Source organism: Athene noctua, chromosome 2, assembly GCF_965140245.1.
Source record: "Athene noctua chromosome 2, bAthNoc1.hap1.1, whole genome shotgun sequence".
Taxonomy (NCBI): domain Eukaryota; kingdom Metazoa; phylum Chordata; class Aves; order Strigiformes; family Strigidae; genus Athene; species Athene noctua.
In genome coordinates, this window is record NC_134038.1 from 107,806,017 (window position 1) to 107,831,113 (window position 25,097).

At 46.3% G+C, this 25,097-nt stretch overlaps 1 protein-coding gene across 1 annotated transcript; it reads left to right on the forward strand.

Moving 5' to 3' along the window:
- The first annotated feature begins 5,288 nt into the window (after positions 1 to 5,288).
- On the forward strand, positions 5,289 to 11,954 carry LOC141957003 (uncharacterized). Its single transcript, XM_074897934.1, has 2 exons — positions 5,289 to 5,401; positions 7,435 to 11,954. Exon 2 carries the CDS (start codon positions 7,774 to 7,776, stop codon positions 9,655 to 9,657), a length of 1,884 nt encoding a protein of 627 aa, XP_074754035.1. The 5' UTR covers positions 5,289 to 5,401; positions 7,435 to 7,773; the 3' UTR covers positions 9,658 to 11,954.
- Positions 11,955 to 25,097: the final 13,143 nt, after the last annotated feature.

The window sequence follows — 25,097 nt, forward strand, 5'->3', positions numbered from 1 at the left end:
TTTAGTCTCCACTGACAAATCCCAAGGAGGAAAGGGGTGGGCAAGAGTCAGGAGAAGAGGGGAGCCAGCACATCAGGTTCGGTCCTTCGAGCAAGCAGCTGGCAGCAGGATTTACACAGGAAGATGTGCACATCTGTGCCTGAGCCAGGCTTACTAGGAAACATGCAGAAAGGGCTTACTAGGTAGCAAGTCAAAGGGGGCCCTGGGTGTGATTCACCTCAGCCTAAGGCAGATGTCTAAATTAAAGCAGATGAATCATGCCCTTGAAAATCCTCCACTAAATATAAGCTCCTCTCACTACCAGGGAGGCTAGCTCTGCTGCAGATATTTGAAAGCGAAGGCTTTGCTTTCTCAACAATACCTACAGATGAGTTTACCCACACTACCCTCCAGGCAGGGAAACTGAGGCACCAGCACAGGCCAAGCTCATGCCTAGACTTCACTTTTATGATCTGGACTTGAAAGACACCTACCAGTTCTAGGGATAAATGGTTGGTTCCACCTCCATGAGATGTGGAAAATGAAAGACATTAGAGGGCCAGTAGCACTCACTAATCAAGTAGCTATAACTTTATTGCACATGCTTATAGGCAGGGAGGACCTACGGGGTTTGTCTGTGGAGGAAGGATGAGGCCAGGAGGGTAAGAGCATTGGCTAGCAGGTGTTGTGTTAGAAAGGCACTGGGAATGCTGCTCTGTTAAGCAGCAGAGCTGTGCTGCATTACACCAGATTCTGAGATGCTTCTCTGCTCTGCTGCTGATGTGCTGTTCAACCTTGGGCATGTCATTTAGATATTACTAGGTTTTTAAAGTTATCTTATGATGTGGTTATCATTTTCAGAAAGAAAGTTGCAACAAGGGTGAAAAGAATGGGACTGAGGATGAAATAGGGACTGGTGTGAGGCTAGGTCTCAAGGTCCTTGTAACATCCCAGTTCCCTACTCACCTACTTCTCCAGAAAACCTGGAGATGTTTGATCCCTCCCACAATGCTGACAGAACTTGGAGCAGAGTGAGCAGGGCAAGGAGGGGTTTCTGGGTCTGGGACATTACAACCATAATCCTTCCTTCTCTCTCCTGACAGAAGCCCTACAGTCACCAGACCTGACTGGAGTTCTCCCCAGGAAAACAAAACCAAACAACTTAGTTTTCATGTATGAGAAGCCCATTGCTCATAGGACAAACAGGTGAAAGGGTCGCTGTGATCTGGCCAGGCTTGAAAGAGGTTCTGGGCCCATTTGGGCTTAAACCCAGTTTTTCATTTGAAGCTCTTATCAGATGAACATGCTGGATACGGAAGCAGCCACAGGCACCGCAATTATTTTCATGGCAGCAGGATGGGAAACCATGGGCTTGGGGTGCACAATGAAGCTGTAGGAGATGTAGGCTGAAGAAATAAAAGCTTTCCTTCCTAATCAGATGCTCAAAAGCAATTAAAGAAAAGCAGGGGGTTTTGAATAACATGGAAAATTACTTGTCATTTAAACACTTTATTCTTCTTTATCACGTTTGCCTTACTGTGAGAGATGTTTCCTAAATTAATAAAAGCAATCTATAGTGTAGCAAGGCAGCTAGGTGCTTTCTCAACCTCAGCTGGCACCTATCGTGTTCACAAATCTTGGGAACAATCACAGACTCACCTGAACAAATAACTGGGCTTCCTGCTTCCTTATCTCTCCATGTTGTGTTGTCTAGCTCTCCTGCACTGTGTGTACCCAGCAGAAAAAGCAACCTCCCGTCCTCAAGCCTCCTGATGCGATTAACTGTGGCATCTGTAATAAAACCTGCAGCAATATTTCCTTCTAAAGCAGAATGAAGATTTCATTTACCCCTCCTCCTTTATTTTGTCAAATTCCATTTTTATTTCACTGTATAATTAATCAGGCACTGGAGCATACGACAGCTCAGCTTAAATTTACTTCTCACTTTTCCTATGCATCCTTGTTGGATGTAGTTGACTGGTCAAACACAGAATTAGATCTGTCTGAGAAAGAAACACAGAAGTCTCCATTCTTGATCAGACCTTTACTCCATCACGTCTAACATCTTGTCTCCACTAGCAACCAGCAGGCACTTCAGAGAGCAAGAGTTGTACCAGGCACTGGAGTACTCTACACCAAACACACAGCCCACCCCCCACGCCCTCCTGCCTGGATAGCTGCTGAGTGCCCATGGGATAGTCCAATCCACTTGGACCTTGACCAACCAAGTGAAAAAATGGTGTGTGCAAAGCCTGGAGGATGCTCAAAGGCTTAGACCTTGCAAAAATGTCAGTGGGTAACATGGGACAGATTATGCTCTGCAAAGTGCAGAACTCCAGGCACTAAAAGAAAAAACGTGAGATCATTTCAGTCCTATACTGATCTCTACACCAGGGAAGTTCAACATAGAGCTTGCTGGTGTACGGGACTGTGAGCTTTATTTATTTTTTACCCTTTCCCCATATAGGGTTTCTTTTCTAGTACTGTAGTGTCTACAAGTTTTATTCATTTCACCTTCCCACTAAGCACCAAACATATCCAACCTGGTTATTGGCACTACTGCACTAATTTGCTTCTACTTTGTGATCCCCTCCCCAGCTGCCTGCAGGTCTGTTCCTCCAGGCTATTATTCCCATAGCTGGATAAGCTGGACCTATATCTTTCCTCTTGGTCATCTCCCAGAGCAGGACAGGGCTTGGATATGCCATGCCAGCACCTCTACGTTTCTTTACTACATTTACTGTCCAAGTCAGGACATCAGGTCACGATGCAGTGGCTAGAGGATTTAGCAGGTAAAGGGGCTGGGGAGTTGGGGTGTTTGATTGGAAGGGGGATGAAGAAATGAGATTGAAGGTGAGATCCTGGTCTGGGGAAGAAGTTCTCATCTAAATAATGGGAAACAAAGGCATATATATATGTATATATATGAGAAACAGAGAGGCAAATGGAGAGAGAGAGAGAGAGAGAGAAAGATACACAACATACATTGACACATATATTCATATATACTACCCAAATGCAAGGAGGCATTATTAGATCAAAAGTGAAGGACTGCCTTTTAAAAATTACAATAAAACAAAAGAAAGTACCAAAAGTATAAGATTTTCTAAGCAGAAGCGAACTGGAAAGAGCTTTCACTGGCATCTAGTGGTACATTGCAGAGGCTGTCACTGCAGCTGATGGCACAACTTCACTTCCAAAGTGGGTTTTCTCAGTTCTGTTCAGATTGTGAGGTCACCAATTCCAAACTGGGCTTAGGAAGAGGTATTTTTTGACATAGCCTAACCCTGCCCTGACAGCTTTGTCTATTAAGCCCTTCAGGGAATGAGCATGAAGCACTCTGAGCCTATTTTTGACTACATGAGAAAACCTTGAGGTCATACCAAGGCATATTTTGTCCCTTCTTTTCTTGGTCTTTGGGCTTTGTATGAGCCTGAAGGGACAACAGGCAGATCTTGTCTGTTTGAAGGAGACGGTGAGCTGTGGAGGGGACTCACTTTGGAAAATGCAGATGTCAACGGAGAGAAAAAGGAGCTCTGAGGGCACAAGTCATCCACCCTACTAGAGGTGTCCACTTCCCCAGTGGATGAATGGACACTGACACAGCTGAAATGGCATAATCCTTGTCCCTTCCTCTAGATGTCTCTGGCAGCAAAGGATTCACACAAATAGTCCCCCCAGATGCTTCAGGTGAGCCCCTCATCCATGTCCTGTCTCAACCTCTCTGCCTCCATGGTGCCACACACCAAGATGAGACCGGATGATGGAGCTGCTGACTGGCACTATCCAAATTGTTGGCAGGCAGGATTTTGTCGGTATGGAAACAGGAATGATGGGAAAAGGGAGGCATGTTGCCTAAACAGTCCTGCACATGAGGAATCTGGCCTCAGCATATCCAGGATCTACTGTGGCCTAACACCAAGGTCTTGCCTGTCTTTCTAGGACCTGCTGCGGCACTTCCATACATCAAAACAGAAGAACTTTGGTAAGGTAAAGGATGAGGTTTGTGTTATCTTCTACTGTGCATGTGCTGGTATAAAGATGGTTAGATCTTCCTTCGCTGGACTGAGATACAAGCTGGAATGTAGGCACATGTTCCTACTGCTGCTACTGCCTCCTCATACTGAGGATATGTATTGGGGTAGGAAATACATCAGCAGAATTTATCCAAGGCACATACAGTGTGTAGACTAGATCTGAACTCCGGGGACCCTGCAACCTTGAACTTCCTTGTGTGATCTAAGCCAGGCTTCTCGCCATCCCCTGCCTCAGTTTCCCTGAATCAAAGAGGAGGAGGCTGCATGTTTGCAGCCTTGTGTCATATTTATGACAAGGTTGAAGGTCCTGACTTACGCAGCAATGTGTATTATTGTCCAGCCCCAGTGACATGGGACAGTCTCTAATCACTGCCCCAGGGCAGAGTCATGCTGAAGAGTCAGCTTTTCATCATGCACATGCTCCTAAAACTCTCCCAGAGAAGCATCCTGGGCTAGGTCTTCCTGCTGGGTCTCAGCCTCATAGTAGAGTGCAGATCCAGGAAGGTCTGGGTACTCTCTGTGATGTCCTGCTGAGGCTCACCCTCTCCCAGATGGTGCTCATCATTGCTAAATCACATCCACATGCCTCAGTGTCCACCTCTGTCTAATCTGCACACTCCTTTTGTGCTTTCACTGGGAATTAAAAGGGATCCCTTGCTGGTAACGAGGCATCAGCCTCAGTTGCTACCTCCCCCACAGGGTAGCTGCTACGGACACAGAAATACACCCTGAAATGCATGTTTCCTCTCCTGACACTTCCTGGAGCAAGTCCCAGACAATCAGTCTGGGAGGGAAGAAGGATGTTTGTAGCACTGCGGAATGTTTTCTTTCCCACAAAAACAAACACAAACAAACAAACAAACAGAACCCAAACAAACAAACAAGCAAACAAAAAAGCAAACCCTCTCAGCAGGTGCAAGAGAGAAATGACCCGATCCTGACCAGGCTGCCAGGGCACAGAGGGCAGGATGGGGCACCAGAGCTGCTGAGGAGAACTACAATTCCCAGAAGGCAGTGCGAGCTGGGGACCCTTCCAGCTTCCCACCAATATAGCGGTGCAGAAGAAAGGCACATCAGGGAGAAATTTCCCTCCTCTTCCTCCCCGCGCTCCCTCTAACACCTTGGCGGTGTCACGAAAATCCCTCCCAGCAGCGCGAGTCGAGAGCATCTCCCCTGTCCTCCCCCTGCGCCTTCAACCTTTGCTCTTTGTCTTTGTTTCGCTTCACCCTTCCTCCGGTAGCTCTCACTGCACTGGCCACAGACTTCCTTTAGGTCAGCCCAGCTGCGGCTGCAACACAACTTGCAGCCAAGTCGCAAACACGGTTGTGCCATTGAGACTGCCCCGGAGGAGAGAAATGCCAGCCAGAGATTGATGGCCCACTCAGGTAAGATGCTTTCGGCCAACTGTTCTTGATTTGTCCGGGCGGCCCAAATGAAAGACAAAGAAACTCCCTGGGATCTGATTTTGCCCTTGATTCAAACCCGGAGCCCGGGGGATTGCAGAGCTGGAAGTAAAGGCAGGATTTGGATCGGTAGTATCTGGATACTGAAATCTAAAAAAAAAATAAAAATAAAATTTAAAAAAATTAAAAAAAAAAAAAAAAAACAAAACAAAAAAAAAAACCAAACAACCACGAAGAAAGTAGGTAGGAATTTCTTCTTTTACCCTGATCTGAATTCAGGGATTTATTGCTTTTTGCCAAAACCCAGAGGCATTTTAAACGCAGTTGCTGGTGAGTTGTGTCTTCTAACAGAGCAGTGAGAGCATCCATGGTGAGGAGAGAGGCCCTGGGCAGCGCGGCGAGCCCCACACCCGCTCCGCCTGCGCCCAGGCTGCATCAGCCAGACCCAGCAGGAGGGTCCTTGGTGGGGGGAGGCTAAATCCGCTACCTGCTTGGGGGTTGATGACCTTCCTCGGGAAAAATACACTATTGAACTTTTCTGAGTCCTCTTTACAGCCTGGCTGCTGCCGAGGCTTTGTCTGATGAATTAAAACCAGTTGTAGGTGTCACATAGCTGCTCCCACACCTAGGGAAGGGGTCTGGACCCCTGGAGTGTCTCCTCCACTAGCAAACACGAGACCCTGATCGTACTTCAGGTGGGTGTGATTTGTCTCTCCTGGCTCAGTATCATTTTGCACATAGTTATTTTTCATTTGGTTGGTTGGGTTTTTTGTGAGCTTTTTTTGGTTTGTGTTGTGCTTGTTTTCCTGTGGTTCCTCTGTACCAGCATGGAGAATTCAGCTTGGACAGGAGCACCTTTGTGCTTCGGTGGTGGCTCTTACCAGCATCAGCGGGGATCCAGATGGGTTAGCTGAAGGGGAAACACAAGCGGCACCGCTAAATGTGAAGTAACTTTCCGTGTTATAACTGTCCTCTGAAATCTAACATAGAAGCCCACTTCATTTACCACTCTGTCCTCTCTCCTCCGAGGAGCGTGTCGCTGCAAACTTTGCATCACAAGTTGTGCTTGAATGCTTATAGTCCACATCTCCTACTGCTTGTCCCCTGATCCATGGCATCCCCCTGCCCCAGCCCCCTATACCTTAGTAACAGGCTCCCCAGGGACTTCTTTGCAGCCACAGCCTTCCCAGTGACCCAGATCTCCTGGGACAGATTTCACTGACAACCCATGTCCTTGCTGGCAGCTTGCCCCATAAGGGGTGGTTTTGGCAGCACCACCTCCAGCCATCACTACCATCAGTAAAAGCCTGCCCGGCCATGTATACTCTCGTTGACAGTCATCTCCAGCACCACTGTCTTCCTCCCCACAGTCTTTCTGGCTCTTTTCCCTGCTGCATCTCAGAGCATCTCTTGATAGGAGATGTTGTTCACAACTCTGTTGACTCTGATTTTGTTTTTTCTGTAATGGACCGAGACTCTGCCGTCAGTTAAACCCTCTTGAAAAGAACAAAGTCGCTCCTCTCGCTTCTCCAGCTGCCCACTGAAAACATCACTGGCCTGTCTTCTCCTGTGTATGGAGGTCTCCCAGTTTGCAAATGGTGCCCAGATTTATTCTCTTCTAGGTTTCGGGGTTTCTGATTGCTGCATAGCCACTCCTCAAAAATAGGATTAATTACAACAATTACTGCAAAGTGCATTAATTAATTAACTTATTTGCCTATAAATCTTCTTGATAAGAGGATAAAGGATTATTCTGAGAGTAAATCACTAGTGCAGCAATAGTAGAGCTGAAATCTCAGTGTTATTACAGCAGAAAATGCATCACAGATCCCCCAATTGCCAGGGGAAATCAGCCAGTTTCTGCTCTCTCTGTTGGCGTCCAGATGAGCCTGTGGCTTTGGAGGTCTCTGGTTCAGTCTCCCATGGAGCAGGCAAGGTGCCAGTTGTGTTTACATAGTGAACACAGAAGGTGGAGAAGAAATAATGACTTAATAATTTTCCCTTTATTTTTTCAGTCTGACAATCTGAGTCTCCAGAAATGCCAGGGAAGCTTCTCCAGATCAGAGGAGACAGGAGATAGAGTTACAAACATTGCACCTGCAAGCTGAGGTGGAAGGAGGCTGAGAAGTGAGGATGACCACACATTCCTTATTGGCCCTGAGGTGGCCTACAGCAGAAGCACCCTTTCCCTTATGGGGAATAAAGTGCATCCATTAAAGTACACTTTGATGTGTGTGTCCTGATGGTTTTTGTATCCTCCCAGACAGTCCATCCCTATAACATTGTGGCTTTTTTGTACCTGTTGGCTGCTTGGCAGCCCCACCACACACCACTGGGTGCAGGGCACTGCTGCCATGAAGGACTCGGTTAAACACATGGTACTAAAGACACATCTGTGTCAGGAGTGCGGCAAATCCTTCAGCAAGAAGGGGAACCTGAAGAGACACCAGAGGATCCACACAGCAGAGGAGCTCTTCACTTGTGGGGAGTGTGGGAGGCGTTTCACCACCCGGGGCCACCTTACAACCCACCAGAGCATCCACACAGGAGAGAGGCCCTTCTGCTGTGGGGAGTGCGGACGCTGCTTCCGCCTGGAGATATGCCTGGCTGCCCACCAGAAGACACATTCCAAGGGGGGTCCCTACCTCTGTGCCCACTGCGGCAAGACCCTGAGCACAAAGATCTACTTCAATATCCACATGCGGACACACACAGAGAAGAGGCCATTCGCCTGCACTGAATGTGGGAAGAGCTTTGTGAAGAAGGGGACCCTCACTGCCCATAGAGAGATCCACAAGCGGGACAAGCCCTTCAAATGCCCCGACTGCAGTAGGTGCTTTGGGCAAAGTGCCACACTGCTGGCCCACCAGAAGATACACCTCCGCGGGGGGCCTTTCATTTGCACTGAGTGTGGGAAGAGCTTGAGCACCAAGCGGTATTTCAATGTCCACCAGAGGAACCATGCTAAGCAAAAGCCGCTCGAGGGACATATCAATGGTGTGTCTCTCCAGGTCATCCAGATTAAAGAGGAGCCTGATTTTGCCATCAGGTCAGAGGACAATATGTTGGAGAATATGTCCTATGAAGAAGGCGTAGCCCAGGGGTGTAACATACCTAGAAACCCATCTAATCCAAAAAGCCCTCCTTGGAAAATCCAGATGAAAGAGGAACCAGAACTACCCACTGATGACACAACAAACATTACTACAATAACCTGCCAGAAACTTTACATCAAGAAGGAGCCACCAGAAAACCCAGACTATGGAAAGCTCTTTGATCCAAAGATCCAGCTGATGGCTTTACAGGCGAGAGATCTTAAAAAAGAAGAAGATGCTGATGGGCAGCATGAACGGGAAGTCATAGCCAGTAACCGGGTGCTCCATGTGAAAGAAGAACAACAGGAAAGCATTGAGTTTGGGATGCATTATGGGCAGAAGCCAAACCTCCGTGCTATCCAGAGGATACAAATCAAAGAGGAACCTGGTGTGGAGACCAACCACCAGGAAAGCCAGAGCCCAAAGAGGAAGCAGAAGAAATACTTTCAGCCCACCAAAGAGGGAATGCTGGAGAACTGGGAGAAATCCATGTCCAAGAAAGATCCCTCAGCAAAAGGAGCAATCAAGTGTGAACGGATATTCCCCTGTCCTGAGTGTGGGAAGAGTTTCAACCAGAAATCGAACCTGACCAGACACAGAAAGATCCACACGAGCGAGGGACCATACAAGTGCAGCGAGTGTGGGGAGAGCTTCCGCATGAACCGCAAGCTGATCCGCCACCAGCGAGTCCACATGAGTGAGCCCTTCAAATGCACCGAGTGTGGGAAGAGCTTCACCCAGCGGTCAAATCTGGTTCGGCATCAGAGGATCCACACCAAGGAAGAGCCCTACCAGTGCCCTGAGTGTGAGAAGACCTTCAACCAGAAGGCCAACCTCTTCCGGCACCAAACAATCCATGTCCGCATGGGGCCTTGCAAGTGCACCAAGTGTGGGAAATGCTTCCCTCAAAAGCGCCATCTTATTAAACACCAGCTGCTCCATTCCCGAGGTGGGGCCTACAAGTGTGGGGTCTGTGGGAAGCGCTACCGGCTGAAGAAGTACCTGAGGAGGCACCAGAAAATCCACGCACGGGAAGGAACTGCTCCCTATGCAAAACGGGGGGAGGCCACAAGGACTGGTGGAGGACCCCAACACAGTGAGCAGACAGCTCTGTCCCCCGTGAAGAGTGAAGAGGAGAGCTGAGTAGGTCTGATGCCTGCTCATGGGGGAAAATCCTTTGGGAAAAGGAAAGGATGGAGAGAAACTGCCGGCCTTATGTGTGCAGTATCTGGGGATGAGGACAACCTGAGGGGACAGTGAGGTCAAGGGGGCAGAGCACTCCTGGAAACTGGTCCTCTGCTGCTGTTTTCAGAGTACAACCCCCAGGGTATCACCTGCTCGCAACTGTGTGATGGGGCTGGAGAGCCAAGCCTTCTCAGAGCACTTGGAAATGGAGGGATAAGAGCTGGACATCCTTTGTAACGGTATGCTTATGCCTCTAAAGCCTGCCAAAGTTGTGGATGTCAAAATTGTCTTGCATGGCCAATATATAGACAGGAGGACCAGGCAGAATTTATTTTTATTACATTACTGTGTTTATGAGAAAGCTGAAGGAACCCTCTCCAATCTAGGTAAGGGTCTAAAGCAAGGGCCAACTCCTTGTCCTCATGTAGCTCTGATCCACACCTTGATCCTACTGGGCTGATGAACCCTAGTCAACTGGGTGGTACAGATTTGGGAGAAACTACTGCCAGCCAGACCAGAGTTTTAAGCCTTGAATCCCCCAAACCAGGCTCCCAGATTGGCTTAAACCGCATCCCTAAAAGTAAGTTATGCAAAATTGATGACTGGTTTTCCGAAGTTAACCCAGAGGCCAGCAGATAGCATTCTGGTTTGTGCCCCCACAACCCCACTGCTTTTTCTTAGCATCGAGTTTTACATCTCTGATGAGAAGATGGCTTTGCCACCACAAGTCCCAGAAGCATCAGTGACTTCACCAGCTTGAGCTACACCAGTGCAGGTTCTCAGTCACCTGCTTCCCTACCTGTTACTGTGAAGCTGTTCTTGGTAGAATATTGACTTTATTGGGCATGATTTAGGGAATTCAAACCAAGCAGCAGGAATAGTTAAAACAGTGTTCAGACATTATGGAATAGAGAACTGGAAACTATTTCCCTGCTGGGATGTTTTCGCTTCGTCTCAGTGGTGTAGAGATTGTACAGCTACTCAAAAGCACGGACAGTTCAGCAGTCTTTATTGCTCACTGTTAATGATTTTGTTTGAGTGTTCCCTAGTCAGATGGATCTTTGTGTCTTGAAAGTCCCCGGTGAAGCAGAGATGTGGAGGGAATCCACAATCCCCTGAGCCACGCCCCAAGATTTCTCTGCAGCACTGCTACATGGCCCCCTGGGCCATATTGGGGTTTGTTGTGTTGCTGTAATACATAGAGTCCAAGAGGTAAGTGGAAAAGTGTTCTATGGTGAAACAGTAGCTCTACCTCTCTGGTTTTATGCAAGAAAAGGCAGCCCCTCCCCATCCTCAAGGAATACACTACCTCCTTCTCCCAGGGCGTTGCAGATGTCACCCTCTTAGAGGCAGCTGAAAGTCATGCCGCATGACTTCAGGCAACTACCTGATGTGAATCTTCAGACCCAAGCTGCTTGTTGTCTGCACTGCCTGCTCTGGAATAGCTGTCTCTCTAGGCAGGGAAGCTGAGGAATAGAGCAAAGGAAAGGAACAGGACAAACTGCTTGGACACCATTGAGTTGAGGTGCTTAGATGCAATGATCCAAGCACAACACTGAGCACAGCTGCCAAGCCACTAAAGTACAGAGTAGTTTTGGTGTTTAGACTCCCTCAGCCTTTGATATAGTCAGGCCCAGGACATTACTTCAAACAGCAGAGCAAGGTCTGACAGCCACTGGAGGACCCTACCTCAGTACCCTCACCTATAAACTGTAGCAAAGCTGGTTGCTATGAAGCTTCCCCTCAAATCCCCCAGACTCAGGGGAGATTCCTTTCTGGGGCAGAAAATGCAGACATATAGGGGAAAATAACAAGTTTAGGATGTTCTAGGGGAGAATAAGGAATACCCTTGTTATAAAAATGGGTCTGGGCCATATGGTAGGTAGATACTTCACTGCAGGACTGTGAAACTATCTTCCTTGGGAAGAGTATGGCTAAGTCAAACTAGCAAAGCAAAACAGCGTCTGTTAGGCTTGCTGAGGAGCAGAAGTACAGCAGAGCCCTTCATCAGGTAGAAAGTAGTCACCACATAATTAACATTTATTTCCTTTTCACTAGCATAGGACTGTAGAGATTTTTACCAGAAAGATGAACTGGTATGAGAGGTTTGCCAGTTGTATTACTGTGTGCCTGCACATAGACAGGGTGATGAGTCAATGTCAGTAGCTTTCCTGGACATCACTGGATCTTCCACAATTGACCATCACCAGTGCAGGTGTCCTAGCTTCTGGGAAAAATCAGGGCTGATAGTTTGGAATAACTCCTCAATAAAGTAAGTATTTAAAAAAAAAAAAAAAAAAAAAGGAAACAAAGTGAGCCTCTTTTCTGTTTTGGTTTTTTTTCATAATCTGTCATTGAGAGAACAACATACATTCTACCCACAATGCAACAGGTGAACAATGCCAGAGCAAGATGCATATCAGTGGTAACCAAATGGATGGAGTTAGTGAAGAGCCCTCTTGGCTCTGCTGACTGTGTTGACCAGCTCTCCACTGACTATGCTGAAAGCTCAAGCTGACTCAAACCACACACTGACTCCAGGGCTTCAGTTAGTGACCCACACATAGGTACTGTTTGAAGTACCCTAAAGTGCCATAGGGCTAGAAGGCCACAGGCTTTGACTGTTCTACCTGAGCAACTGGAGGCCAGGAAGAGCATCTTAGGGCATCTCAAATGACATCAGACACCATGGCATGAGAAACTGAAACGATGTCCTAAGTATGGGTGGTTTTATCCATGAGCTACATTCCAACCTGTGTCCCACCTGTGAACGCACAATGCTCAAAGTGCAAAGGGAGTCTTTCTTGGGTACCACCAGGATCTGCCAGGGACACTACACTGTGCCTTCCTCAAGGATACCGCCAAAGAAATGCCTTGCAGATTGTTTGGACTGCCAGTTCTGGTGTCTGCTGCTGATAGTTGTGTTGGGTTTGAAACAGGACCATGGCAAAATCCAAGCTCCATGAGAAAAATGGATTTATCTAGGGACTGAACAAAGCAAAATCCTCACTGTAGCAAAATAGCCTTCATCCTTTTCTCCCTAAACCCATTAAAGCGGCTCCCAGATAATAACAATAAAATGCTTAAAATTCAGATCATTGCCCCAGTCCCCACTGCACAGTTTTTATGCAGAAAACCACATCAGTAAGCATTCACTGGGCAGTCCCAGTCACCAAGTGAAAAAAATACCCACAAGACTGTGAGAAACAACTTGTAAAAACAGGTCCTGAAAGAAATGGGTCTGCAAGAAACAAAGACTGAGAAAAACAGCCTGAGAAAGAGATAAAGGGTAGTGGGAGGGAGTGGAGGCCCTCTGAGCTAAGGAATGTCTCAAACACTTGCAAGTAATGGGACCATGGTCATGGGCTGGATGGTGTGGAGGTCGAAGCTGATAAGGCTGCCCAAATATCACAGTATGCAGCTGGAGGGGGGAGCCCTGTGGAGACAGGACGGTTCTGCTCTGGGGCACCTGGGCAAATTTCAAGGGCCATCTGTCCAGTGAATGATCTTTGCTTCATTATCCACAAAATGCATATTAAAGTTAACACTGCTGAATATGCTAATGAAGATTTAACAAGATCATGCTGATTACATCATCCCATGAAACACCTTACCCCTCCCCATACATGTGATACGTAGCTATGTGGGTTGACCTAGGGGACAGACCCAAGGAAAGTGAGTATAAATCAAGGGGAGGCAAGGAGGAGGTGAGTCCAGAGATTGAAGTGAAGCAAAGAAGACGGATGCCTCCTGGAACCCTCACTGGTGGGATCGACACAGGAAAACAGACCGGTGATATGTATTTCTCTATTCTCCCTATTTCCCTCTTTTCCTTTTTCCCTTTTTCCTTCACTACCTTTAAGTAACACAAGGCATACTCGTTATATACTTAGCTAATTATCGTGTATCCAGTTAGTACATTGTGGGAAGTTAATAAATGTCTGGACTTTGAGACTTGTCTCACTATTGTCCGCTCCGTTGGGGATTTACAAATCTTAAATTATTTGTCTCCCTCGTCTGAGCGGGATGTGACCAAGGTCTGATTTTGTGTTCAGGTGTATACATGGACAAGCAGAAATCAGTGGAGATAAATCAAAGTAAAAGTTATGTTAACAAAGAGAGATCAAAGCTCTGATGACTTTTAAAAAGAAATCTGGTCTTGCACAGTGAGCCAGGTAAGGCTTGTCTTGATACATTTGCTGTCCTGTTTCTAGCCGTGCACATTGTTTCTGTGGATTTCAGGAGGAATTTGACTGTGGGGCCTTTGTCAATCACCTCATTAACTCATTGACTGTGTATCCTCTCAGCACCAGTTCTGTCTCCAGCATTCAGCATGGTCCACCTGGAGGAGAGATGGAGACAGGCTGTGTTGGGGAGCACTTGCACAAGAGTGCATATTTTGTGTTTTGATGGGACGCATGAAGCTGATTGGCGTTCAGCATGTTCTGGTATGGTGGGAATGAGAGGGTCTTTGGGGCCAGAGCAAACATCTACTCCAACATAAGTGCCCTGGGATGTTTACTTGCTCTTTGAGAATGTGATATTTCCCATGAGAACTTCTTGAGAATCCCAGGCTGCAAGGAGCCTAGTGTCCCCATGGATGGGGAGTGAGGAGAGGAAAAAGATCAGGATGAAAACTGGGTGAGTAACAGGACACTCAGTATCAAATACTTCCACACACTTTCAACTAGGTCCCTCCATGGGGAATGAGTATTTACTTACCACCACCACCTTAGCTAACACTCATCCCATCCAGAGCCAAAGTGAAGCAACCAGGTGTCACCGCGTGGGACCAGATTATCAGCCTGAACTGCCTGTAGCCAAGGCACACTTGGAGCCACTGCCTCCATCTCCTGGCCCAAAACACACTTGAAAGTGATTTCTTGTGCTGGAACAAAACAAAAGTGAGAGATCTCCATCAAAGGACTGAATCCGGGTCTCCATCTGACTAGTCCTCACCTGCCTATTTTCTGAACCAGGTCATAGAAAAATCTGTGATTTCCTTTTCTAAGGTCAGTGTTAGCTTGAAAACAAGTCCCTGGAATGGGATGGCTGAGGTGGGCAGTGCTGGCCTGTGCTGCACTGTAATTGCACTGGAGGTGTTTATAGCCCATTGCAATCCTTTGTAAAAGGACTGCTGCCCCACAGGGGACATTGCAGAGCCCTACTTCTTACTCTTTTTCTCCACCCCAAGCTGATTTCTCTCTTCTGCTTCCATCTAGTCTCTTCCCTGGGGAGCTGCTATTTCAAGGACACCAATCTCCTCCAAGGTACTGCAAATTGAAGGCAGAAGTAGGAAGCAGAGATCTAGAGATCGTTCCCAACCAAGTCACAAGATTTCTCCTTTTTCATCATCTGAAAAGTAGGATAATATGCTTTATAAGTGTAATAAGATACAGACTGTTCTCATTTCCAAATGTGTGGTAGCATCCAAGGAACAAACCAGACTGAACAGTGAGGGCCTGAACATAGGGAACAACTTCTGTTAGGAGAGTAACTGAGTTTTGAAGTCATGCAAGAATAAGACATCCTTATACCTGTGCTGAAGTTCACTTGCCCTTAGACATGACTGCAGAGCAGAAACCAGTCCCTGCAGTGCTGGGAACAGCACTGCTGTAAGCTCACTTTGGGGAGAAAGGACTTAGGAAACTAAATGTTGATCTTGTGAATGACAAGATAAGCAGCCCTGAAAAACAGTTATTAGTCACTGCTCAAAGTTGGGCTGCAGGCAGAGATTACTAAGAGCCATTTTGCTGCACAGATGAGCTGCAGTGCGTTGCGCATAGTCAAGGGCACACACTTACTCAGCCAATAGTGCAGAGCCTAAAACTTGCTCATCAGAGGGGACAGCCAAAGAAGCAGAAAAAACCTTGTAACAGAGAATGTGTTACTTAGAACGAGTTAACATAATAATTTTAAGTAGCTTGGGGTAGGTTGAAGAGCAGAGAGAGGAGGAGGGAATATGAGGTATGAATGAGGCAACTGTAAAGTCTCTGGCTGGATGACAATAATGAATTGTGCATCAGATCTGACAACGTAAAAGAGAGGTACAGAGCTTTGGAAACACCATGAGAACCTGGGCTTCCCTGTGGGAAGGTGTTAGATCCAGATCAAATCTTACTTACAGTTGTTTATACTAAGTTAATTTATTATCAATTACTTCAGGCTACGTTGAAGTCGGCTGTTGGGTGATACAACTCTTGACTCCATTTGCTGCTCATGGTGGGGTGAAGGAGGAATGATCTTGTGAGTGTTCCTGCACCTTCCTGGGTTCTTACTCCTCTTCCCAAAGTATCACCTGCTGTTGTTTTCCTAGGCTGAGCCTCAGAGTCCTAAGGTGTAAGGAACTGAAGAAATTAATGCCTCAAGCATTCATCGACACAGAAAACCTCAAGGACAAATTGTGGCCTTTGTGATTAGTCCGAGGAATGAATTATCTGCCTAGGGAAGCACAGGGTGTATCGAAGGGTGCATGGCTCTGCTCCCTTGCAGTTGCATAGCCAAATTCCTTAGATAAGCCTTCAAGGGAGGAGACATAGACTGAGTAAAACCACATGTTCAGGTTAAGGTCTACACTTTAACATACAACTATAGCCTCAGAGAAGAGCTAACAGATTGGTAAGAAAAATAAATAACCGACACCAGATGGAGATAATGACTGGATAATTGCCCAAGGAACAAAAACTGAGGGAAAGGTAAAGGTGGTAGGGGGAGATAGTGACCGCCAACTCAGCTGTACAAAAAGGTTAATGTACCCCACTCGCCCCACAATGCACATGCAGAACCCATGCTCCACCTTTTACCCATCTCTCATGAAAATGGGTTCATGGAATACCTCGTTCTCTTTGTCTAGTATGCTAATCAGCTGATAAGATGAAATTAAAAGGCAACAGAAAACTTTGCTCTGTGTGCACCCACTACTCAAGATTACCAGACCTGAGACAGTGCTGGATCCTTGGGTGGTGATCCAGATTTCTTTGACTCTCTTTCTCTCTTTTTCTTTTCTTCCCTTTCTTTTCTTTCTTGTGAATTTACAAGAGACCACCTTGCTTATTATTCTTTTCCATGTTTAAGTTGTTTCTACCGCAAGTAAAACATTTTAACTGATTGCTTGGTGTCATTTCACCTTAATTTAAGCCAAGAGGATCGCAGAACTGTTAACAACTCTCGGCTCCCAGTCTGGGTTGTGACATGAGGGCACCACTAAGCCTTAATGACCCCGACAAACCCCAAATGACGCTTTTGCCTGCCACCCCATGGGCACTGCCTGCACAATGTCCCTATGCTCCCTACCCCTCAGGGAACAGCCAGCCCTCACTACTCCCAGACAAGAGAAAAGGGGGAAGCAGGAGAGAGAGGGACTGTGTGGGTACACAGGTGCCACCACATTCCCAAAAGCACCTGTAAGCCTCTCTGCCTGCATATGTGCACAGGAGCTGAAGTGCTGGAAGGAAAGATAAATCAGGAGAGTTCATTTCCTGAGTGTGAGCCCGAGTGCGGTCATTGTTACAAGTTGATCTTTAACTGCAAAACCCTCTAACCAGCTCCTTGCATGACTGACTCTCTCCCCAGCTAAGGGCTTAGGTGTGACCAGAAGCTGAGGAACCCATGATGAATTTCCTTGGACAGACCACTCAAAATCAGGTAACACACACACCCCCGCTATGGATATAAAGGGAAAGATGGGAAAAGATCACAGATCAGCTCACTCTGCAGCAGCATCTTAATGGCACAAGTGGGGCACAGCTGATCTCTCTGAGACTTTCCTCCTGTCCATAAAGCAATGTATGGTAAAAATCACCCCAGAACCTAAGTAGTTCCTTACTACTTGTCTCTATGAAAGCCCAGGGCGAGAGAACATGAGGAGATCCTGTTCTGAGCAGGACCTGTAGAGGTTCATCCTTTGCTTTCCCTACCTTCTGACATGTCCCCGTCTTATGGTCCTGGGAAGACAGATGCTTTCAGGGACCATGGACACACCTGTGCCACGTGGTGCATTCCTGCAGCACTGTCTGCCTCCCTTTGAGCCCCTTTCTTTTTTCCTGGACAGTTTTTGCAAACCCTTGACATGCGTTTCCTGTGGTTCAGCACTTCAGCCCCTGTAACTAGCTGTCTATCAGAATGAGACTTCTTTTAACTCCAAAAGACTTTCTTCTTAAATATAGAACAAAGTCTGTAGCAAAGAAAATATTAGTTTACTTTTTATTTTAGCATCTCCATGCAAGTAATAAGCCCGATCCATCTTTAGCTCAACATAAGGGGGCCCCTTTCTGCTCACCAAATTGCTTGCAGATGCTGAGTGCTCAGAGCAGCTCAGTTACTAATGCACAGACTCACATTTCTTAACTCCACCCTGCTTGCTTTTCACAAATTAATTGTGAAGTACCCCGCATGGAAAGTGGCACGGGTTTATGAATGTCTGTGCTAGTATTGCATGTCAGCATGGTCAGCCAGGTGCTGTGTTTGAGGAGAAAATGCATTCTTCTGCCCTCAGCAAGACAATTCCCAGGATTTAGCACCAGTCTCCAGGGGAATTTTGGACAGCAGGCATGTAATAGTAGCATTACACACTGTGCAGTTTGAATATGCCCTCTACACCCACATGCTTCAGCGTGTAGGTCTGCCAGTGTGAATCCCTCATCCAGCAGTATAAAAGTATTCAATTCTGGTAAACAAGCATCACCACAAAGAGTGGGTCAGGTTTAAGCATGCTAACTCTGAGCTGAATCCCACCCAAGGAGTCAAAGGCCTGAATTCACCCTGGCAGCCTCTTTGACCATAAGATGGAAAGGGGCCAAGAAGTAATTTCATGTAAGGAGGAAAGGAAGTTTCTGGCCCTCTGGAAGTATTGTCACTTCACTATGAATTTGTGAATTCTTCAAGCTGACCGAAAAGGGCAAAATTAGGACAACTAATTATAAAGCCAGCAAAAAGTTTTGAAAATTCTTCACTCATCTTACTTCAAAAATAAATTCAAGCTTTACATTTTGGTAGATTGGAGGTGTTTTTCTTTCCCTTAGAAGGAGTCAACTCTATCCTAAACCAAAATGTTTCATTATGGGGTAAAAGATATTCAAAGGATTGTTTAGATTTGTGCTTGTTTTCCAGGAAACAAGGTTGAAAAAATATTTTGTTAAGTTTACCTGGAACAAACTCTTGGCTTGACAGCAGATCGGATACTACCACATATTCATCCAGGTCTACTTTAAATAAGGGCTCTTGAGATTTCCTAAGCGTTTAAATTAAAATGGGTGAATGAATAATGGGTATAAGTGCTTTTGGTGGAAATAACAGCATGCGTGTTTCTAAGAGTACAATGGCAAGAAAAGGTAGTGGATGTGACCATGCCTGCTGTATTCCCATGGCTGGCTACAACCAGAGTAGTGGTCAGGAATGGAAGAGGGAGTAAAACAAGCACTGTCCCTTCCAAATAAAGTAAATATAGTCAAAACATGGAAATGAACTGAAGAAGGGGAAGGGACAGAGGGGAAAATTCAATGCCAGAGATCAGAGCTGAACACAGGAGTTCCAATATCAACCTCTGTTTGGTACTTTCCATATCAAGCCCTATTTCCTACCCTTTCTTCTAGCTGAGGCAATTCCAACACTTACTTCATAAATGACAACTCTGGATGTGCTTTTTCTCCAGCTTTGACGTTGAGGTGCAGTTTTATTTCATGTCTTGCCCGGCATGTTTACAGTGTGGTGGTTTGAAGAAAGTAGAAATATCATGAAAGGAATGCTAAAAAATAGGAACCAGACCAAGAATTGAAATGAGAAAGGAGAAGCAAGAGCTTTCACCCCTCAAAAAACTCAACAAAGCTGCATAGAGACAAGAATATGCTGTCTGGAAACACAGTAGCTGTAAACATGCTTTCCTTGGCAAAAAAGCATCTCGGTCTGCTCTTCTGGGAAAAGCTGGGAACCAAGAACATGGCCAGGTGGGCTTCAGACCCTCTAGACACCCACCCAGGTCTGTATACCCCACGTGGGAAAAACACAGACAAGGGTGCATGAAGGGCGCTCCACCAGCAAAGCCAAGTGGTGGGGGAAACAAGCAGAACAAAAAAACCTGAGTGTAGTGAGGAGGTACCCTGTACCAAGCCCTGAAGACACACAAGTGTATCAGTGTGGTACATGTGGGAAGAGCTTCTGGAAGAGAAATCCCATGGCCCACCAGAGGAAGTTCCAAATCTGTGTTCAGGGTTGCAAGGAGATGCACCAGAACCAAGCAGCATCCTTGCAAGGAGCAAGACAAGCAAGGCCAAGGAGGCACCATCCCCAGGGCAGGGAGATCCATGACAAGGATTAGCCTTATGACACCTTTACTGTGGTGTACCAGATGGTGCAAGTCCCCAGATAAGAGCAGGGATATAGTAGGCTAAAATACCCACTATGAAAGGTGGCCCAGGTTGCTCATCTCTGCAAGAGGCTGTGCTTTCTCCTCTCTGTGGTGATACAGAGAAATGATTACTTGCTTTGTAACTTATGTATTTATTTACTTATAGAAAACTGCTTTGCAACTTATTTACTTTTTGAATATTGCTATTATTGCTTAATCCTGCTTGCCCAGACTGTTCTGTGGAATTTTACAAAGGACTACTGTGTTCATCAAAACAAGGCAGTTTTCTGTGGAAACTTACCAAGAATTACAATGTTCAGCAAAAATAAGAGACATGTCCTTGGAAAGCAGATGGATTCTAACATGTTTAGTCTTTGTAGTGAATAGATAGCCATATATAGAGGGTAGAAACTAATACAGATAAGATAGAATGGGTAAACCGACTGCAACCACTCTTGTTGTTCAAGAAATTGGCTAAGAGACTCTGTGCTTGCTCCGAGGAAAAGTACAAGGTGAGAAAGACTGTGAGCCTTCTTCCAAAAACCCCCAAAGACGAGCACCAGGAGGCAATGCACAGGCGCAAAGATAACTAACTGCTGACACCAGCCTTTTGAATTAGCCAAGCCTTACCTATGCATATGGATATTTGTATTATGTAATCCAATTAATATGTAAATTGATACAGAGAAATTATTACTTGTTTTGAGACTTATTTACTTATAGCAAACTGCTTAGCAACTTATTTACTTACTTATAGCAACTTATAGTAATATAGTATTTTTGAATATTGCTAAGAATCCTGCTTGCCCAGACTGTTCTGTGGAATTTTACCAAGGACTACTGTGTTCATCAAAACAGAGCAGTTTACTGTGAAAATCTATCAAGAACTTCAGTGTTCATCAAGATATCATGTTTTTGACCTTGGGAAACAGATGTTCTCTAACTAGTTGGGTCTTGGTAATGAGTAAAGGTAGCCATATATGGAAGGTAGAAGTTTCACTGGTTCACTCAGATAAGATAGAATGAATAAACCAGCTGAAAAACACTCTTGTTATTCAAGAAATTGGCCAAGAGAATCTGCGCATGCTCCAGGTAAAAGTACAAGATGAGAAAGACTACGAGCCTTCCTCCCAAAGACCCCTGAAGACGACCACCAGGAGGCAATGCGCAGGTGCAAAGATGACATAAACTGCTGACATCAGCCTAACTAACCCAGCCTTACTCATGCATGTGTATGTTTGTGTTATGTAATCCAATGAATATGGATATTCACACTCTATAAGTTTTTGGTAAAATGTGCGGTGGGTGTGCAAGCTTTGTGGAGAAATCCCCTTGCACCCTGGTGCCAGAGTAAACATACCTGCTTTATAACTCTATTTTGAGTTGTAGAGTCTGTTTTCCACAAGTCAATATCCACACTCTATAAGTTTCTGGTAAAAAGTGCTGTTGGTGTGCAAGCTTTGTGGAGAAATCCCCTTGCACCCCAGCACCGGAGTAAATACACCTGCTTTATAATTCTCTCTGAGTTGTAGAGTCTGTTTCTGAGAATCAGTGGTGACCATGTCTGGATGACCAGAGGGTGTTGGGGATGGCCAGGGTGAATGCACATGTAAAGGTCACACAGAATCACTGCTTGCAACCACTGTCCTGGAGAGGTGAAAATCGTTGACACTGATGGGACTTCACTCTCCTTCAGACCTCGAGCCATGCATCCAAATTTCTTCATGTATCCCACCTCCACCACATGTCAAAATAGAGAGGAAAGCTCTTTGAGAGGTGATTCGGGATATCTGACTAAGTTTTTTGCTCCTGAATCACTTTCTGGATAAATTTGTCCCTTTCTATGAACTCAGGCTCTCAACCTGTGCTATGCAGCTTGGTTTGTGTCCCGATCCAATGTTGCAGGAGGTTTCAATATGATCCCAAGATCATGCTGTACACCCAAACCAGTTTTTATTATTAAAAGTGAAGAGTGGTAGCAATGGGGCAGAATGGAAGGAAAAGACAGATATCAAGGAAGCATCTGGAATAAAGTTGCAAGAACAGTCAACACCATGGATCCAGCAGCGTCCCATTGGTCCTCAGTCTTCAGTTCTTCAATGGTGGGTGCACACACAGCAAAGTACTCTGTCGCCTTTTAAGCTCATCTTATCAGATGATTTACATACTAGACAGAGAGGCATGTATTCCACAAACTCATTTCCATGAGAGATGAGGAAACAGGTGGAGCATGGGTTCTGAGCATACACTGAGGGGCAATAGGGTGCACCACCCCCTGTCCAATTGAGTTGGTGGTCATGCTCTCCCTGCCCACCTTTGTTTTTGCCTCAGTTCCCACAGATCTGCTGAATTCATGCTTCTTGAGCAATCATCCAGCTTCTGGGGCAAAAATGATCACCTCTTATCTGTTCTTATCACTTCCTCACTGGTGAAGTCACAAAGTTGTTTGATGGCATCTGGTGTACACAATAGAGCCACAAAGTATCAGGCTTAGTGATCAGTGGTCCTTGTGCTTGATGAGAAACACCAGGTTTCACTCAGTCCACATTTTCCCCTCTTTGAGGCTCATCTAAGGAGTCTATCAATACAACTGCGGGGCAGTGGGAAGATGCATCCTTTGATACACTCCTGCTTCCTTGGGTGACATACCTTAGACTAATTACAAAGGCCACAGCTGGTCCTTGATGAATGGTTGAGACATTACTTACACCACCCTGTGACTCAAAGCACACACACAAGCGAGCTTTGAGACAATCATTTGACATTTCAGTCTCTCAGTCTGTCATCACCTCTGGTGCTCTCCTACTCCATGGATGAGAGTAACAAAACAATTCTGCCCTTGTCCAGGACCCAGCAGAATCAGAGTCAGGCCCATCTACATTGTTATATTTCATTTTTCTTGTGCTTGTAAACTAAGAGGACCTTGATCCTTACTTTCAATGATCATAGTTTTAAAATCTGGAATTAATTTGTTCCCAGATGAATGGCAGCTGCATTGTCCCCAGCCCTTGCTCCTTGTGTCTGTCTCCCCAGCTAGTTAGCCATTCCTCGCTGCCCAGTTTTGTGGCAGGTAGCCTTTAAATTTCCCTTGGCTCTTCCACCCCACTCCACAAGGTCTTTACCTGCCCTAGATCCATAATATTTGCAAAAGAAATAAGAGCAGACCTTAAGAATTTGAGGTGAGAGAGGTGGAAAAGAAGATTCAGCTGCCTGGAGCAGTGGAAAGCTCTTAAATGTTTGGGTTTTTTTCCTTTTTTCAGGATTTCCCACTCAAATCACCTAACTAAATTGACTCATCTTGCACCCACAGTCCCAAGAGAGCATGGGGCACAGATGGTGGCGAGGAGCAGGACTCCCACTTTCAAAGTCTCCTCACTCCTAATTAAGTGTAACAGCACCATGAAGTTGCTACTCCCCGTCCAGTTGCATTAGGGCAGATGATGTCTCCATACCTCATTTTCACAAGGACAGTTTGTCAGCTGAGTCACCACATATCACACCCGTTGAGGACAAGAAAGGCATCTGGTGCAAGAACATAAGGTCACAGATATCAAAGGACTTCACTTCTCCTTTGCCTGGGGTTTCCCCTTCAAATAGTCAAGTGTTTAAATCTGCCCATGTCACCTCACTTCCTTGACTAAAAAAAATACTCCAAAACAAACAAAACAAAGAACATGAAAACATCCACTTTCTTCCAGGTTTTGTCCTTCTTCTTTATTTTGTAACTGGGAAATTACAGGCCTGTCAGCTTGACCTCGGTGCCTGGGAAGCTGATGGAGCAGCTCATCCTCAGTACCATCATACAACATGTGCAGGACAACCAGATGCTCAGGCCCAGTCAGCATGGGTTTATGAAAGGCAGATCCTGCCTGACAAACCTGATCTCCTTCTACGACAGGGTGACCCACTTGTTGGATGAGGGAAAGGCTGTGAATGTGTGTCCTGGTACAGCTAGGATAGGGTTAAGTTTCCCCAGCAGGGGGAAGGGATCTCCAGCCGGGTTATTCATACCACGCTGATGCCAGGTCAGGTGCGGCAGCACGGGAAGCTTTCCTTTGTGGCTTTGGTCGCGGGAAGCACGTGTGGCGGGCTGGCTGTGTTCACTGCGGTATTTCTCTGTATATCTTTTGTCTTGTTCACTGCTATTACTGTTTATTGTTGTTATTATCGCTATTGTTGTTCAGATTGTTTATTACACTGTTATATTAAATTTCTCCTTATTTCAACCCCGGGGTTTGTGCCCTACTCGGTCCGAGGGTGGGGGAGGGACAACGGCAATGTGGTCCCCGGTCCCAGCAGGGCCTAAACCACCACAGTGTGGTTTACCTTGACTTCAATAAGGCCTTTGACACCATTTCCCACAGTATTCTCCTAGCGAAACCGACTGCTCATGGCTTGGATGGGCACACACTTCACTGGGTAAAAAACTGGCTGGATGGCCGGGCCCAAAGAGTTGTGGTGAACGGAGTTAAATCCAGTTGGTAGTTGGTCACGAGTGGTGTCCTCCGGGGCTCGGTTTTGGGGCCACTCCTGTTTAACATCTTTATTAATGATCTAGACGAGGGGATCGAGTGCACCCTCAGTCAGTTTGCAGATGACACCAAGCTGGGTGGGAGTGTTGATGTGCTCGAGGGTAGGGAGGCTCTGCAGAGAGACCTGGACAGGCTGGAGCCATGGGCTGAGGCCACCTGGAGGAGTTTCCATAAGGCCAAATGCCGGGGGCTGCCCTTGGGCCACAACAACCCCCAGCAGCGCTACAGGCTTGGGGAGGAGTGGCTGGAGAGCTGCCAGTCAGAGAGGGACCTGGGGGTGCTGATTGACAGCCGGCTGAACAGGAGCCAGCAGTGTGCCCAGGTGGCCAAGAAGGCCAATGGCATCCTGGCTTGTGTCAGCAATAGCGTGGCCAGCAGGGACAGGGAAGGGATCTTACCCCTGTACTTGGCGCTAGTGAGGCTGCACCTTGAATACTGTGTTCAGTTTTGGGCCCCTCACTACAAAAAGGACATTGAATGACTTGAGCGTGTTCGGAGAAGGGCAACAAAGCTGGTGCAGGGTC

What these genes read in the sequence shown, in the direction of transcription:
- LOC141957003 (XM_074897934.1), top strand. Translation starts at nt 7,774, where the DNA reads ATGAAGGACTCGGTTAAACACATGGTACTAAAGACACATCTGTGTCAG.